Raw genomic sequence first — 15303 nt, 5'->3', positions numbered from 1 at the left:
GCTGTCCAAGGTGCTGAACGCCAGCCCCCAAATCGGGGCGGCCAGCCTCCGCTGCTTCGGGGTCAAGCGAGAGAGGGGCGACCTCGCCGGAAAGCGCGGCAGACCCCGCGCCTCCGGCAACAGGGGCCGGCTGCTGGCGCAGGCCGAGCGGGGCTGGGCGGCGTCGCCTGGAGCGCAGCAGCTGCCTCCCATCACTTTCGATTTCCTCCTCTCGCTGCCGAGCGAGGCACAGACTCGCCTTCGCGCTGGGGGAGCCGCGAGTCTTTCCCGTCCCAGGTAAAAGCCAAGATGGCACTTTGGGCTGGGGGGCTGGGGGGCTCCTCAGGGCATCCAAAGGGAGCCTTACGCAGGATCCGTGGCGTTGCGCCCTGGACAAACTGGGTCATTTTAGGGGGTGCAGCTAGATAATTTCAGACAATGGCCTCATTGCTGAGGGGTGGGGGGAGTTAGATGGCCACGGAGCACACGGCTAACATTCCTCGCCCTGGACAAACTGGGTCATTTTAGGGGGTGCAGCTAGCCTTCCTCGCCCTGCTCCAGCTGCCATCCCATGCTCTGAAACAGCTCCCGCATTCCTGATAGGTTACAAGCGCGACCAGACTGCTTGCCGAACCTGATTTTTTTAATTAAAAAAAAACACGGTACTCTGAGCATGTGCAGTTTTGCATTTTAAAACTCGCTCAGACTGTAGCACCGTCTTGAGTACAGGAAGAGAATAGTTCGCTTCTGCACTTGCCACTCTCTGGGGGGTCGGCTGTGTTTGTGTGTGTGTCGGGGGGACCCCTGAGCTGTGGGTCCCTAGGTTTTGTCCCCAAGGTCCAACCCTAGCTGTGCCGCTGGGCTTAGGCCCGGGATATGCTTGCTGCAGGAGAACTGCTGGGGGTGCCGCTGAGCATGTGCAGAATACCACTGTCTTTCCCCCCACTAACGGCCGTGAGTTTAGGCCATTCAGGGTGAAAGGCAGCCTGTAGCTTGGAAGCTTCTAGGCAGGGCTTGAACATCACAGCTGCCATACAGCAATATCTAGGGCTGGCTATTTGGAGCTGGTGGGACCCATCTTTGACAGTATCAGAAATCACTGAGTGGTTTAAGACAAGGGTGGGCAACTTGTAGCCCATTGGATGTAGCTGGAGCACAACTTCCTTCATCCCTGACCATTGGCTATGGTGGCTGGGGCTGATGGGATCTGCAGTCCAACACAGTTGCCAAGTCCTGGAGAATCAATAGGGGTGTGCTCCCTGTGTCTCTCCCTCTCTTGGCAAACAAGGAAATTTTGATCAGACTCATGATGAGTTTTCCTTCACCTGGGTGCCAGTCACCTTCTCACTTGCTTCCAAGGCTTCAGCTCCAGTGTATTCCAAGGAGCTGCTCAGGGGCCATCGCCCCAGCTACCTGAGTGTTCATAGAATCATAATGCAGGACGGGGCGTTGAAGCCACTGAGGGAGTCCAGCCCTTGCTTGGTGCAGGAATCCAATTTAAAGCAGCTCTGACAGATGTCTGTCCAGTCTCTGCTTGAAGACCTCCAGGGATGGAGAGCCCACTACCTCCCTAGGCAATTGGTTCCCCCATCTGACTGCTCTGACTCTTAGGATGTTTTCCTGATCTTCAGCCAAAATCTGCCCTCCTGTAACTTAAGCCTGTGGTTTCATGTCCTACAGTCTTGGATGAGAGAGAACAGGTTGCTGTCCTCTTCTGTCTGACAACCCTTTCAGCGCTTGAAAAGTGCATTCGTATCCCCACTCAGTGTTCTCTTCCCAAGGTTAAAAATACCCAGTTCCTTCAGTCTTTCCTCATAGCAGGTTTCTAGTCCCCTGATCATCTTTGTTGCCCTTCTCTGAGCTTGTTCCAATTTATCTGAATCCTTCTTAAAGTGTGGTGCCCAGAACTGGACACAGGACACCACACAGAGAGCCAGTGTGATGTAGTGGTGAGAGTGTTGGGCTGGGAGCCGGGAGATCCGGGTTCTAGTCCTCACTCAGCCATGGAAGCTCACTGGGGGACTTTGGGCCAGTTGGAAGCTCACTGGGGGACTTTGGGCCAGTCACAGACTCTCAGCCCGACCCACCTCACAGGGTTGTTTTTGTGAGGATAAAATGGAGAGGAGGAGGATGATGTCAGCCGCCTTGGGTTCCTTGCAAGAGGAAAAAAGGCGGGGTATAAATGCAATAAATAAATAAATAAATAAATATTCCAGATGAGGTCTGACCAGTGCAGAGTAGAGTAAAGCTACTGCATCCTGTGACTTTGAAACTATATTTCTATTGATGCAACACAAGAACAGCCCTGCTGGATCAGACCCAGGGTCCATCTAGTCCAGCATTCTGTTCACACAGTGGCCAACCAGCTCCCCACAGGAAACCCACAAGCAGGACATGAGCGCAACAGCACCTTCCCACCCATATTCCCCAGCAACTGGCATACATATGCATATTACCTCTGATACTGGAGGTAACATAGAGCCATCAGTTCTAGTAGCCATTGATAGCCTTCTCCTCCAGGAATTTGTCCAACCCCCTTTTAAAGCCATCCAAATTGGTGGCCATCACTACATCCTGTGGTAGGGAGTTCCACAGTTATCTATGTGCTGTGTGAAGAAGTCCTTCCTTTGATCTGTCCTGTCTCTCCCACCATTCAGCTCCATGGGATGATCCTGGGTTCTAGTGTTATGAGAGAGGGAGAAAAATGTCTCGCTTTCCACATTATCCACACAATATACAAAATGCATAATGTTGTGCACCTCTATTATGTCTCCCCTTACCTAAAATTGGATTTGCCTTTTTTTTACTGCTGCATCACACTGCTGACTCATATTCAGTTTGTGATTGACTGCAACTCAGAGATCCTTTTCACACATATCTCTCCATTCCATAAGTGGACTGTTTCAATAGGTTCTTCTGATGGAGCATAAGTGGACCTTATTATTATCTGCCCGCTGGATGCAGCTTCCATGTCACGTATGTCATCTATTCTCCAACTTGCAATTCAGGTCTGCCCATGCTCAGAGAGCTGTCACCAGAGCCACACCACCTATGCGCAAGAGAAAAGTATCAGCAGATATTTACAGATATTTCCAAAGAAAGCTCTACAGGGGAGAAAATACCACAGACAGCCCCATCATAAGTCAGTGGCATGGTATGCTGAGGGAGAGGGAAGTAAAGGTTACAACAGAGGAGGAGGAATGGAATGGTTGGAAAGGAAGGAGGAGACACATAGACATACAAAAAGGGTAGAAAGAACTTGGTTAGTGTCTGGATAAGACATTTCCGGGACCACACTGAGAAACTATTTTTAAAACGTTCCCAGGGACGGAGGAGAGAGCTGCCCATAGAAACCAACTGAGAAATCAATCAGAGAAATCAATCATTGTAATGCAGCTGGTATTAGGCAAAAATGTGTCCATCCTATCCATCAGCCCCCACCCCCCCACCCCCTGTGGAATGGAGAAATAAACTGAAAAAAGGCAGGGAAAAACAAAAATGCACCAGTGAGGATTAGGCAAGGAATGCTGAGTCATTGCTGGGGAGAGAAAGGAAAACCAGCAGGCAAGGAGGGGGAATGGAATGGATTGGCTACTAGAAACTTGAACTGAAGCACTAGACGCTGCAACATTTAGTTGCAGAGCACCCTGGTCATTGTCTGTTTCCCACTAATGGACTTCGTGTGGCTGCTTCCCATCTCTTTCTCTCTCTCTCTTTTGCTCACTCTCTCTCCCCTCCCCCAGTTCTTCTTTGCAGGCAGCAGGCAGCTCTTTGAAGAAAATGGTGAATATTGGAGATTTACCTGAAGACATCCTGCTGGACCTGCTGTCTCTGGTCCCCTCAAAGGACCTGATCTGCAACTGCCGGCTGGTTTGCTCGCAGTGGCGGGGCTTGGTAGACTTGCCGCTTCTGTGGAGGCTAAAGTTCCAACGGAAGGATGCGGATCTTGACACACTATACTCAAAGGCCTTCTACATTTTCTTTCACCTGGAGAAAAACCTAATCAAGAACCCTTGTGGTGAAGGTATGCCCCTGTTTATTTGTGGGGGGGGGGGACACACACCACCCAGACAGTTAGCTGATTCAGAACAGCCTTTCTGAAAGGGTTTGGTATAGTCCAGCTGAAAAAGAAATAAAGCATAACACGCTCCATCTCTATAGAATGCAAGCACCTCAAGAGAAGTGGGGTAAGAAATCTTTTCCCTGGTGCTCTAGTTTTCTGTTTGCAGGGATTTTATTTTATTTTATACATGAGGGGAACTTTCCAATGTGTAACTTCTGCATCAGCATTCAAAAATGCCAAGGAGAGCTGGACCATACAATATTTCTGAATGAGGAGATTGCCTGTCAGATGTTCTGAATCTTTTGTTAATTAAAAGAGAAATAACCTGGGAACTAAATGGAATTTCCCAATGGTGAAGGACAGTTAAGAAAGCAATTCTATGCTCCCTAGACAGCATCTGGGGAGGGGGGGACATAGGATGTTTCAGTTTCTGGGATCCGAGGTCACAAACAGGGCTCCGACTGCAGAGCCCATAAACTGTGCTCCCCCTCTCCCCCTCGTAGCCAGCATGGTTCTGGCTACATCTCTGCGCTCAGAAACAGAGTGGAGAGACAGGGAAAAGGGGGTGGGGAAGGGAGAAGACTGGGGAGCCTGAACTACACAGCTTCCTATGCTCAACCCAGCCTCCTTCCCTCCCACTCAGAAGCACTGCGGCTAGATGGGCAAAATCACCCGTCTAGCGAAAATGCAGGGCAGCCAGAGCACAGAGGCGAGGATCGTGTCCGTGCTCAAGCCATCTTCCTTGGATACTTGGCAGCCTCCGACTTCAGAAGCTTCTGACTGACTCCATAGAATTGCGCCCTAGTATGATTAAATTTAGGGCATCTCACCCCTGCCTACACCACACACCTTTCTGTGTTTCGTACCAATTTCATACTCATTGCTTCCTGCGTGGTGTGCTGTTGTCTTGGGCTCCAGCCAGCTCACCACACACATCTCCAGGATACTCCATATTACAGGACTTTCTTTCCACATGCTCAATGGAACCCCAAGACAAAAGCACTCCTCACTGCAATATTTTGTGGGCAAGTCTCACTTGTGGTGTGAGAGCCACGACAAAATATTTACAGTGTGGAGTGCTTCTGTTTGGGATGCACTGTGCATGCTCAGTTTTCATCGAGCTGTTTAGGGCTCCATTTGGAATTTTATTTCTCTAAAGATCGCTTTGTAGTTCTGCAAACCTCAGCGTTCCCCACACCTGGGGATGCTTCCCATTTTGTGTGTGGATGCTTCTGTTTTGGTTACATGAGGCTCTGAACTTGGAGAGAATGAGAATCTCTATACCAGCCTAAAACCCCGCATTAAAAATGGGGCTTTCTGCTTCCATGTTGAATGCAGGATCACGACGGACTCCCTTTACATGTGCTTCCTTCCCCCCTTTTCCCCCTTATCTGAGTCTTCAATATCTTTCATTATATAGCCACTAGATGGCACTGTGGTCCAGCTCCTCTTATTGTGGGTTTTCCTCTTTTCACGAGGGAACCCAAGCACCGTAATTTGATAGCTCATTATCTCTGATCCAAAATGGAATAAAGGTCGTTTAGTTTGGGAGACGCCCTGGAGGTTGATGATGTCATCTATGGGACCTGCAAACTTATGTGAGTAACCAATCTCAATAGCAGGATAAAAGCTTCATGTGAAGAAGCCCAGTGTGTTTGTTACTAGTATATTAGTAGTATTGTTATCAGTATATTGTTATTACTAACCTGCCCAGTCACTGAGGTCATCAGAGGGCTTGCTCCTGATGGTTCCACATGGACCTATGGCCCGACTGGAGTCCACCAGGAGAAGAGCCTTCAGTGTGGTGGCCCCCTTTCTTTGGGATTCCCTGCCCCTGAAGGTCAGGCGGGTACCAACACTGTGCTGTTTCCTGTACCTGCTGAAAACAACACTGTTCCAGGAGGCATTCCGTAACTGACCAGTTACAGTTTTTATTGGTATTCTGTTTTTTTAAAAATAGCATAATTTTAATCTGGTGTTGTAACCTTTTTATGCTCTTTATCTTTTGTGTTTACTGCTCTGAAATCTGTTCTAGATATGGAGTGGTAGTTAAATATTGTAAATAAAAAAAACCCCATTTCATCAGAAGATCTAAAGGTGGATCATTACCACTCGATTCTCTTATATTCCCAAGATATCTTCATTTGGGGATGCGTCCAATGGATCTGATCAATGCCCATGCCAGTCCCTCAAGTTCTTGATCACACTGTTAAATATTCACCAGTGTTTTTCTTCTGTGAATATGCAAAAATTACATTTTCATATTCCTGCCAGCCATGCTGTGGCCATTACACTAAGCTGCCCATCTTGCTTAGAATTGAAGTGAAATCCAATTTCATTATGAATCTGATCCTAACGCCTGTGTTGCACCAGAATCTACAGCCTTTGTCCTTCTTCTGCCGGGGACTATCCCATCTGCTACAGCCACCCCCTCAAAGTCGTACCAGTTCACACAATCAAACAGCCCACTGTGGCTTATTTAGCAGTGGGTCGCGGTATGGGAAGGCAGCCATTTTGAATAATAAAGCCCCAGCTGCAGTGTGTCGTATTGTTCAAACCTGTGGCTTATGTGAGAGTTGAACAACCCTCTCATAACCCATGATCTGTTGTTGGGATATGCAAAGGTTGTTGAACCCTCACATAACCCACGTTCCCCAGGTTCAGACAACATAAGAACATAAGAAAAGTCCTGCTGGATCAGACCAAGGGTCCATCTAGTCCAGCATTCTGTTCCCATAGTGGCCAACCAGCTCCCCACGGGAAACCCACAAGCAGGACAGGAGTGCAACAGCACCCTCCCACCCACGTTCCCCAGGAACTGGTGTACATAGGCTCATTGCCTCTGGTACTGGGGTAGCACATAGCCATCAAGACTGGTAGCCATTGATATCCTTTTCCTCCAGGAATTTTGTCCAACCCTCTTTTAAAGCCATCCAAATTGGTGGCCATCACTACATCCTGTGGTAGCAAATCCCATAGTCTAAGTCTGCGCTGTGTGAAGACGTCCTTCCTTTGACCTGTCCTGAATCTTCTTCCAATCAGCTTCATGGGATGACCCTGGGTCCTAGCATTTTAGAGAGGGAGAAAAATGTCTCCCTCCCTGAATATGACAATATTTAAAAAAAGAAAAGAAAAGGGCATGCACTGCAGCCCACCATGGTTTAAATAAGGTACAATGGGCTGTTTTGATTGTATAAACCAAGACACTCTCTCTCTCTCTCTCTCTCTCTCTCTCTCGTTTTCTGTTTTTGTGCCCCCCACAGAAAGCTTGGACTTCTGGGAAATGGAGATGCCTCAAAAGGGTCAGTGGACAGTTCAAGAAGTGGATGGAACAGGTGAATCGGAACTCAAAACAAGGGATTTTCTTCAGAAGAATTTGTGTGTGCAATATAAGGCCCAACATGAGGTTAACAAATGTTTTGCTGCCTGTAATGGGTGAGTATCGCAGCCACGTTTGAGCCAAAATCCAGTTTTCCCTGTGGGAATTCTCTCGCAGACATGAAATTCTGCATTTGGGTAGCCTCCCCACTACCCATTTTTTTTAAAAAAGATCAAAATATAATAATCACAAAACCAGAGAACAATTTATATAAATATCAAATCTAATTCTTCTTAATATCTTCTAAATCCGTCTGTCACATTTTTATCCCACCCCTCAGCCAAAAAGGCTCCCAGAGCGGCTTACAAAGATAAGAAATGAAACAGTTTCCAACCACAAGCTTACAATGAAAGAGACGACACAAAGGGAAACAGGATGGGGAGGGAGGATGAAAAACCAACAAATCCAGGCACTAGATTCTTAGTTGCAAAGTTCAGCAGGTCATGGAGTTGGATCGAAATAGATCGAAGGGCTGCTGCTTCCTCTTCCACTGAAGTCCTCAGCGGTAACAGATGGTAGCAGGAGGGAGCGTTGAATCCAGGCTGGGTGGGTGGTGCCTGACTGCTACATCCTCTCCCTCTGATGGCCATTATTTTAAAATAACCATTATTTTTATTATCTATTACCTTTTCAGCCTGCACTTCCTCTACATCAGAGGTGGGCAACTGCAGGAAGTCTGGGGACCATTTTCCCCTCCTGTATCCTCACCCCACATTGGCTGCAACTCCCCCACCCCACTTAACGAAAAATAAATACATTTTGTTTTTTAAATTCCAGCCATAGCATATACGGAGCGGCCAAAGCTTAAAGGATAACTTGTCTGCAAGCCAGTTTTAACCCTTTCGGGGCTCTGTAGTTGCTACAGATGACATTAAAAAAAAATATATATTTTTGGCACTCCATAGCCAATGAAAGACTTTTGGTACTCCATAGCTGCTACAGACACAACTCCCCCCCCATTTTTTTTATTTTTAATCTGGGGGATAGCAGTGGCTACATAACCTCCTCCCTTGTATCCTCACAACCACCTTGCAAGGCAGGTTAGGCTGAGAGTCACTGGGTGCCCAAGGTCAGCCCATATGGGTGAGGATTTGTCCTTTGGTCTTTCCATTCAAAGTCTAGTGCTCTGGCCACCGCGCCACAGTGCCTCTCAGGGTATTGCAGAGCGCCATGCAAGGCAGGTCACGGTATGTGTGTTGTGGACTGCATTCAGGATAGTGGCTCACATGCTCTAGGAGTATTTTTAAGCCCTGCCCGAGGGAGCGTATGTTGGACTTGCAAGTGTTGCTGTGCACACAAGAAGGCAGCATCAAGCAACGAAGTATGCCAGGTGTGGAGAAAGTGGATAGGGAGACATTTTTCTCCCTCTCTCATCAAACTAGATCCCTAATGGGGTCATCCCATGAAGCTGATGGGTGGGAGATTCAGGACAGATAAAAGGAAGTCCTTCCTCACACAGCACAGAGTTAAGCTATGGGATTCAAAGTTTCAAGACATAGCGATGGCCACCAATCTGGGTGGCTTTAAAAGGGGGTTGGACAAATTCCTGGAGGAGAAGGCTATTGATAACCTGGATAGTCCAGTATCAGAGGCAGTATTCCCATGTACATGGGAGGGTGCAATTGCACTCGTGTCCTGCTTGTGGGCTTCCCGTGGGGAACTGGTTGGCAACTGTGTGAGCAGAATGCCGGACACATTGGACCCTTGGTCTGATCCAGCAGGGCTCTTCTTACGTTCTTAAACTTAACAAAATGTAGCCCTGGTCAGAAACCACATTTTTCTGAAGGGTCATGTTGAAGAGAGGGTGAAGAACCAGGCCACAGTTCTGCACAGTTCTGCAGAGCGTTGCTGAGAGCTCCCCTGGCCCCCAAACAGCATCGGTTGCCTCTGTATTAGCAAACACATGGGTGGGGTGATAAATACCAGTGCTGTGCCAATCATTTTTCCCACATTGTTTTCGACCATTCTCCTTCAATCTGATGGAAAAGAAATGGCTTTCAAAAAGAAATGCAATGGTGAAGAAAACCTCAGAACAATTCTCATAGGTTGGGTCTGGGCTTCTTCTGCTTACCTTACTTGGGAGGTGGATGAGTGTGTGCAAGTATCCTGTTTTTCATTGTACAATCATCTGTCTAGCAGAATCTAGCCTCCCTGGCTTCTCACACTTCAATAAAATCCCAGGGCAAGACATCATGAGGTAATTCCTCCCATAGGGCTTTTTCAGATCAGGAAGTGCAGGCAGTCTGGGAGGCTGCAGAACAATGGAGAGGTGTGTAATGGAGAGGTGTGAAAACACACTCACACAGCACCCTTGTCTGCCTTGCAGTGATTAGATAAGCTCAAAAACACCACAAAATATGTGGTCATATGTTTTAATTTGGTGCTTTTATTATTTTTATCATTTATTGTTCACCTCTCTGGAATCTGGTTAGCTGTGGAACAATATATAAATGTTGTAACTAAATAAATAAATTATAAAACACCGTATGTTATGGGGGAAGACAACTTTCAGGAAATCGGAGGACAGATTTTGGCTCAGCATTAGTTCCACCTCTTCCCGGAAGCTAGACATAACACAGCACTGCCCCCCACACACACCTTCATTGTGGTGGATGCAAAATTGCACAGTTGCTGCTGCTGCTGCCATTTTCAGTGGAAGCACAATGCCCCCAAACACACACAAAAAAAACCCTTACAAAAACGAAGAAGCTGTGCTACAACCCCTGCAAATGGTGATCCTTACCTGTGAGAAACTGCTAAGAATTTCTACTCCCCCTGGAGAAAGTCAGTGAAATTTTTCCCCAATTTATCTGCTCACAAATAGGGTGGAGAATTTTGAGAGGCCATTTGTGCACAGCTTTAAATAAATACTCTTCAGGGGAATGGATTTGGCCCAACGATGCCAGTTGCTGACCCTCTAAAATGGGTGGGAAACTTGTGGCCCTTCTGATATTTGGCCTACAACTCCCATGATCCCTCACCATCAGCTATGCTGGCTAGGGCTGATGGGAGTCATAGGCCAAAACTTCTGGAGAGAGTCACAAGTTGCCCACCCCTGCTCTGGAACCCAGGACTGAAACCCTGGATTAGTGAAGGAGGTTCTGAAAGGGCTTCTGTCTGTGCTTTCAGACTCTGCATCAAGTCTCAGCGCATCACCTTGAAGGATCATGGCTACTGGGATGAGCTGATGGACGAAGGCAGACCCACGATTCAGGTGAATGATTGGTGAGTACAGCGCATCCTGTCCTGGCCACAGGTGGGATGGGGGCACATGGTGAGACAAAAGATCTCGAGGGCTTTATGAAATCCAAAGAATTGGTTGTTTGGTAGGACAAAGGAGTAGGACAGTTGGGACCTGGGCTGCAGGACCTTGGACAGCTCCAAGGCTGCAGGACCTTGGACAGCTCCAAGGCTGCCATGTTGCTCCAACAGTGATCCAGCCCACCCGGAGCCCTTATCAACCTGTACAAGCCGTGAAGACCCAGGAAGGCCCTGCTTTCCTGGGATAGCAAGTGCCTCCTTAAAGGGGCTGCATGGCTCCCCAGAGCCGGACAGTGATCTCTCGGCGGCCCCCCTACCCAGTGAGGCTTGGTCATCCAGCCATTGGTGATGTGGGCCTCTGGTTGGCAGCTTGGGTGCGGTGGGCTGCTGGCATTGAAGCTCATGTCCAGAGGAGTCATAAGTCTCTATGGATGGAGTTGCTAGATCATCATGATAAGCTGTTCTGCTCTGCATCAGAGGGCTACCAGACACCTGCTACACTTTGGGGAGGTTCATCAGAAAAAGGGAATTCTGCAAAGATAACATCAGGTGCCGCTGCCTCCTCCAGCAGAACTGAGCTCGCCCTCCCCGCATGTCAAGACCTGACTTCCTGACTCTGAGGCTCAGGTTTCGATAAGGCTTTTATTGCAGTGATGCCAGTAATTGGCATTGAGCCTTTAAAGTCCCAATCACTCCCCCCAGGCTGGGACAAAGTCTGACACTGCAGGGCCATCGACTGCCAACTGTTCTCTTGAGTGGTGCAGCTAGGTCATTTTAGACCCAGGACCTAAAGGTCCTATGGCCACCCCCCTTTAGACATACAAGTTTACTGCTTCAGTTGTGAAGCACCCAAGGAACATTTCTGTCTCCCTCCGACCCTATATGTTAGGCCAAAACAAAAACTGTTTGCCAACCCTGATCTTTCAAAGAAAGAAAGAAAGAAAGAAAGAAAGAAAGAAAGAAAGAAAGCCTCTGAGCATGTGCAGTTTTGCATGTGATGCTCACTTAAATCACAGCTCCATTGTGACCAAAGGAATAAAATGGAGTTTGCTTCTGCTGCCCTGATCCTAAACGCATTTGCTTGGTAATAAGCACCATTTTGTTGTCGGATGCAATGCTGTGTTTGCGCACGCAGTGTTAGCTGCTGCCCTCACTACCTGCCTCTCTCTAGGTGGTCATTTGGGAACCCCCTGTGGTGTGGGACCCTGCACCTTAGCCCAGCATCCAACCCTATCAGTGCCACTGCTTCTCTTTGCACTGCCAGCCAGGAGTGGTAGGAATGCCCAAATCATACCCAAAGCCATTTGTGCCCAAAATGATGCCTTCTCTCCGCACTCTCACCCCCCACCCCACCCCACAGGTTTTATCTCGCTAAAGGCTGCAGCTACCAACTGTGTGTGAAGCTATTGTCGACAGACTCTGCGGTCCTCCAAACATATAGTTCCAAAGATGCATATAAAAACAATTGGGGACATGGAATATGGCATCAGGTAAAGTAAGCTGGAGCGTGCATTGCACTGGAGCCCATTGGCACAGTGCTGGGGTGAACGGTCCCTGAGCAGTACTGCAGCAGAGGGAGGGCTGGCAGTCAAAGCACTGGGATTTTTTTAGTAGCAGGGACACGGATGGCATCTGCCTCCCCCCTTGGACCTCCCTGTTCCCCATGAGCTTAGCTGCAATCCTCACAGGAGCTAGGGGAGAAATGGATTCCCCCCCCCCAACAACCTAATGTTCCCCATTGTAATGCAAAGTATGTTGAGGTGGTCTGGTCTCAAATGGGCAATTCAGACCCATTTGCTTTAGAAAAGAACTGGAATTGGTTTGTTGAACTGGATCAACACAGCTGCCTCCCATTTTTGGACCCTCCTTGGGGGCGTGGCTAGGGGGACTGTCATGATGAATGGCTGTATTTCAGAATAGATAGCGCTGTGAAATTTACACCACTGCTCCTTTCCCCCCCCTTAAGTCAGCCACCTCCTCCATAGCCATCTCCACCCTCCCCCCCTTCTCTCTCTGATGTGCAGATTTCACACACTTTCTATGACTGCCCTCCCGGAGTCCGCCACATCCTCTTCGAACACCAAGGCCAAAATGTGCCAGAGCAGCCGTTCGAGGACCGCATGAGAATCACCAAAAGCAGCATCACTGTTGGCCCGTCTTCTTTTGAGGAAGACGACTTCCCAGAATATGAATTCTCTTACCATGACGAAGTCGGCTACAGCAGTGATGAATCTGTGGAAGGAAACTTTGTTTTTTTCGGTGGTAGTGATTACTACGGCTGGTAAAAAGACCCCTTTGGAGACCCTCCATTCTCTTCTGCACATCCCCTCCTCTCTTTCCCATGGCCCCAAATCTATTCCCCAGAACGCTGAGTATCCATTGGAGCCAATGGAAAGTTGTATTTTTCTCAGCTTAATTGTCATGCAGGGGGGCAATTTTCAAGGGGGGACTGCAGCTGGGGAGAGAAAGGTTAATCCCTCTCCCCATGTGTTGTAATGTTCATGCCCCCAACCATCCCCCCAGAGAAGCAAAGAAGCTTAGAAAAATCTTTCAATTGGTGCCCATGTGAGCTTTTTCCTAAGCTTAGCTGCCATGCTGGGGGAGGGGGGGAGATTTCCAAGGGGATCACAGTTGGGGATGGAAGGGTTAACCCCTCTTTCCTTGTGCCCCAGCCCCCCAAATCCCCCCTCTTCATGGCAATTAAGTTTAGCTGAGGGATAGTTCCTTGATGCCAATGGAAAGATCGCCCCCCACCCAATCTCTTGAGCACCTGGCATCTGTCAATTACATTCCCAGTTTAGCTATTCTCTGCTTCCCTTGAGTTGTATAGATGCTACGGTTATAAATGATGCAACTATAGGTGAGCTGTAAGAGCATTTCAACAAGGCAAAGCAAGACTTCTGGAACTTTATAGATGGGCAGGGAGGAAGATGGAAGCTGTCTCTTGACCTGAAATAGTTTTGGGGGGCAAAAAAAAGAGTCCTCCTTTTTCTCAGCATGACGTAGAGGGGTGCTTAACTAAGTGTCACTCCCTGAGTGGGGCTTTTCTCTACCACTGAGTGAATAAAATAATAATTAATTTGTGCTGGGCAGAGTAACGTGATGCTGAGACCTGCCTCTTCCATTGTGTGGCTTCACTTCTGGGGGGAAAACTCCCATATATTTTACACCTGCTTCCTTAGGTGACTACTTCACACCTGTGGCAAAGTGAACCCTTTCATGCAAAGACCCCTGGTGAAATAAATGTGTTCAGCTTTAAAGTACCAACAGGCTCCTGGTTGCGTTTGGTGTGGAAGACTCCTGTGGCGAAGCTTTGGGGCAGGGGTGGGCTGGTTCATGTCTCTTGCTGTCAGGATTCGTCTGGGGGGTCTGAGCTGCCTGTCAGTCCCATGTGTCCAGTGGAGAGAGAGAGGCACAGCCCTCAGCAAATTTCTGATGTCCAGGGCAGACGCACATACACCTGGCAACTTAAGGGACCCTTTTATACTTGTGACAAAGTGGACTCTCTGCCGCATGAAACCTTCTGCCGAAATACATGTGTTCATCTTTTAAGAGACCAACTAGGGCTGTACGGATTTTTTAAAATCCGTTCTGTCTGTGTTTTGCAGATCGTTAAGTGCCTTTCGTTCTGTCATCTGCTCACTGACGGAATCAGATTTTTTCCAATTTCCCAAATTTGTGCAAATTTGCACTTTCAAAGATGCTCAAATCCCCCCATGCACAAATCCACCCCACCCCACCCCACCCCACCGTGCATATTTTCATGCTTAATCCTATGGGGAAAATGCACCTATGGGGGGAAACATATTTTGGGGGTCTATAGTTTGGACAAAACATAACTGGGATGGAGGGAGACACAAAACAGAAAGGTTCATACAATTATTCACAGCGAAGAGAAAATGGAGAGAGAGCTTTTTGCCCCCTCTGATAATTTCTGGACATGGGGCCATCCAATTAAACTGATTCAGGATGCAAAATTACTTTATGGAACTCATTGCCACAAGGTGGAGCAACAGCCCCTGCTGCTACATCAGATGCCTTTAAAGGGGGATTAGACGAAACCATGGAGGAGGGGACCATCTGTGGCTTTCAGCCATAATAGTGCTGTGGAACTTCCAGCTTCAGAGGCCATTTATTTATTATTGCTTCTTCATTTATTTATATCCCAATTTTTTCCTCTTGCGAGGAACCCAATATGACTTTCACGTTCCTCGTCTCCATTTTTATCCTCACAACAACCCTGTGAGGTAGGTCAGGCTGAGAGTCAGGGACTGGCCCAAAGTCCCCCAGTGAGCTTCATGGCTGAATGGGAATCAGAACCCAGATCTCCTGAGTCCCAGGCCAACACTCTGACCATTATACCACACCGTCTCTCTCGATTTGCCTGGAGCAGACTTCTCCCTTCAAGCGCTGCTTGTGGGTTTCACCGGGTTGAAGATGCAGAGCCAGGTGGACTTTCTAGCAGGTCTCTTCTTAGTGCTGAGTCACATGGCGGAGTTTGTACTGCAGGGTTTGTATTGCACCCGGCCCATTGGCAACAGCCCCCTGGGCTTACTCCTCTTCACCATTGCAACCTGCTTGTTCATCTGCCTCTCCCTCCAGCCCGGATTACAGAGGTGGC

The 15303-nt window shown here is 48.2% G+C and overlaps 1 protein-coding gene across 1 annotated transcript; it reads left to right on the top strand.

Moving 5' to 3' along the window:
* Positions 1–213: 213 nt before the first annotated feature.
* On the top strand, positions 214–13945 carry LOC146335293 (F-box only protein 44-like). The gene is made up of 6 exons (XM_084822099.1): positions 214–276; positions 3723–4003; positions 7306–7477; positions 10551–10646; positions 12043–12172; positions 12707–13945. Exons 2-6 carry the CDS (start codon positions 3760–3762, stop codon positions 12965–12967), a joined length of 903 nt encoding a protein of 300 aa, XP_084678225.1. The 5' UTR covers positions 214–276; positions 3723–3759; the 3' UTR covers positions 12968–13945.
* Positions 13946–15303: the final 1358 nt, after the last annotated feature.

Source organism: Heloderma suspectum, chromosome 15, assembly GCF_057233095.1.
Source record: "Heloderma suspectum isolate Gila_16-S chromosome 15, 16-S_ref, whole genome shotgun sequence".
Lineage (NCBI taxonomy): Eukaryota > Metazoa > Chordata > Lepidosauria > Squamata > Helodermatidae > Heloderma > Heloderma suspectum.
Note: the sequence above shows the minus strand (reverse complement) of the source record. Positions and strands in the feature narration are given on the sequence as shown.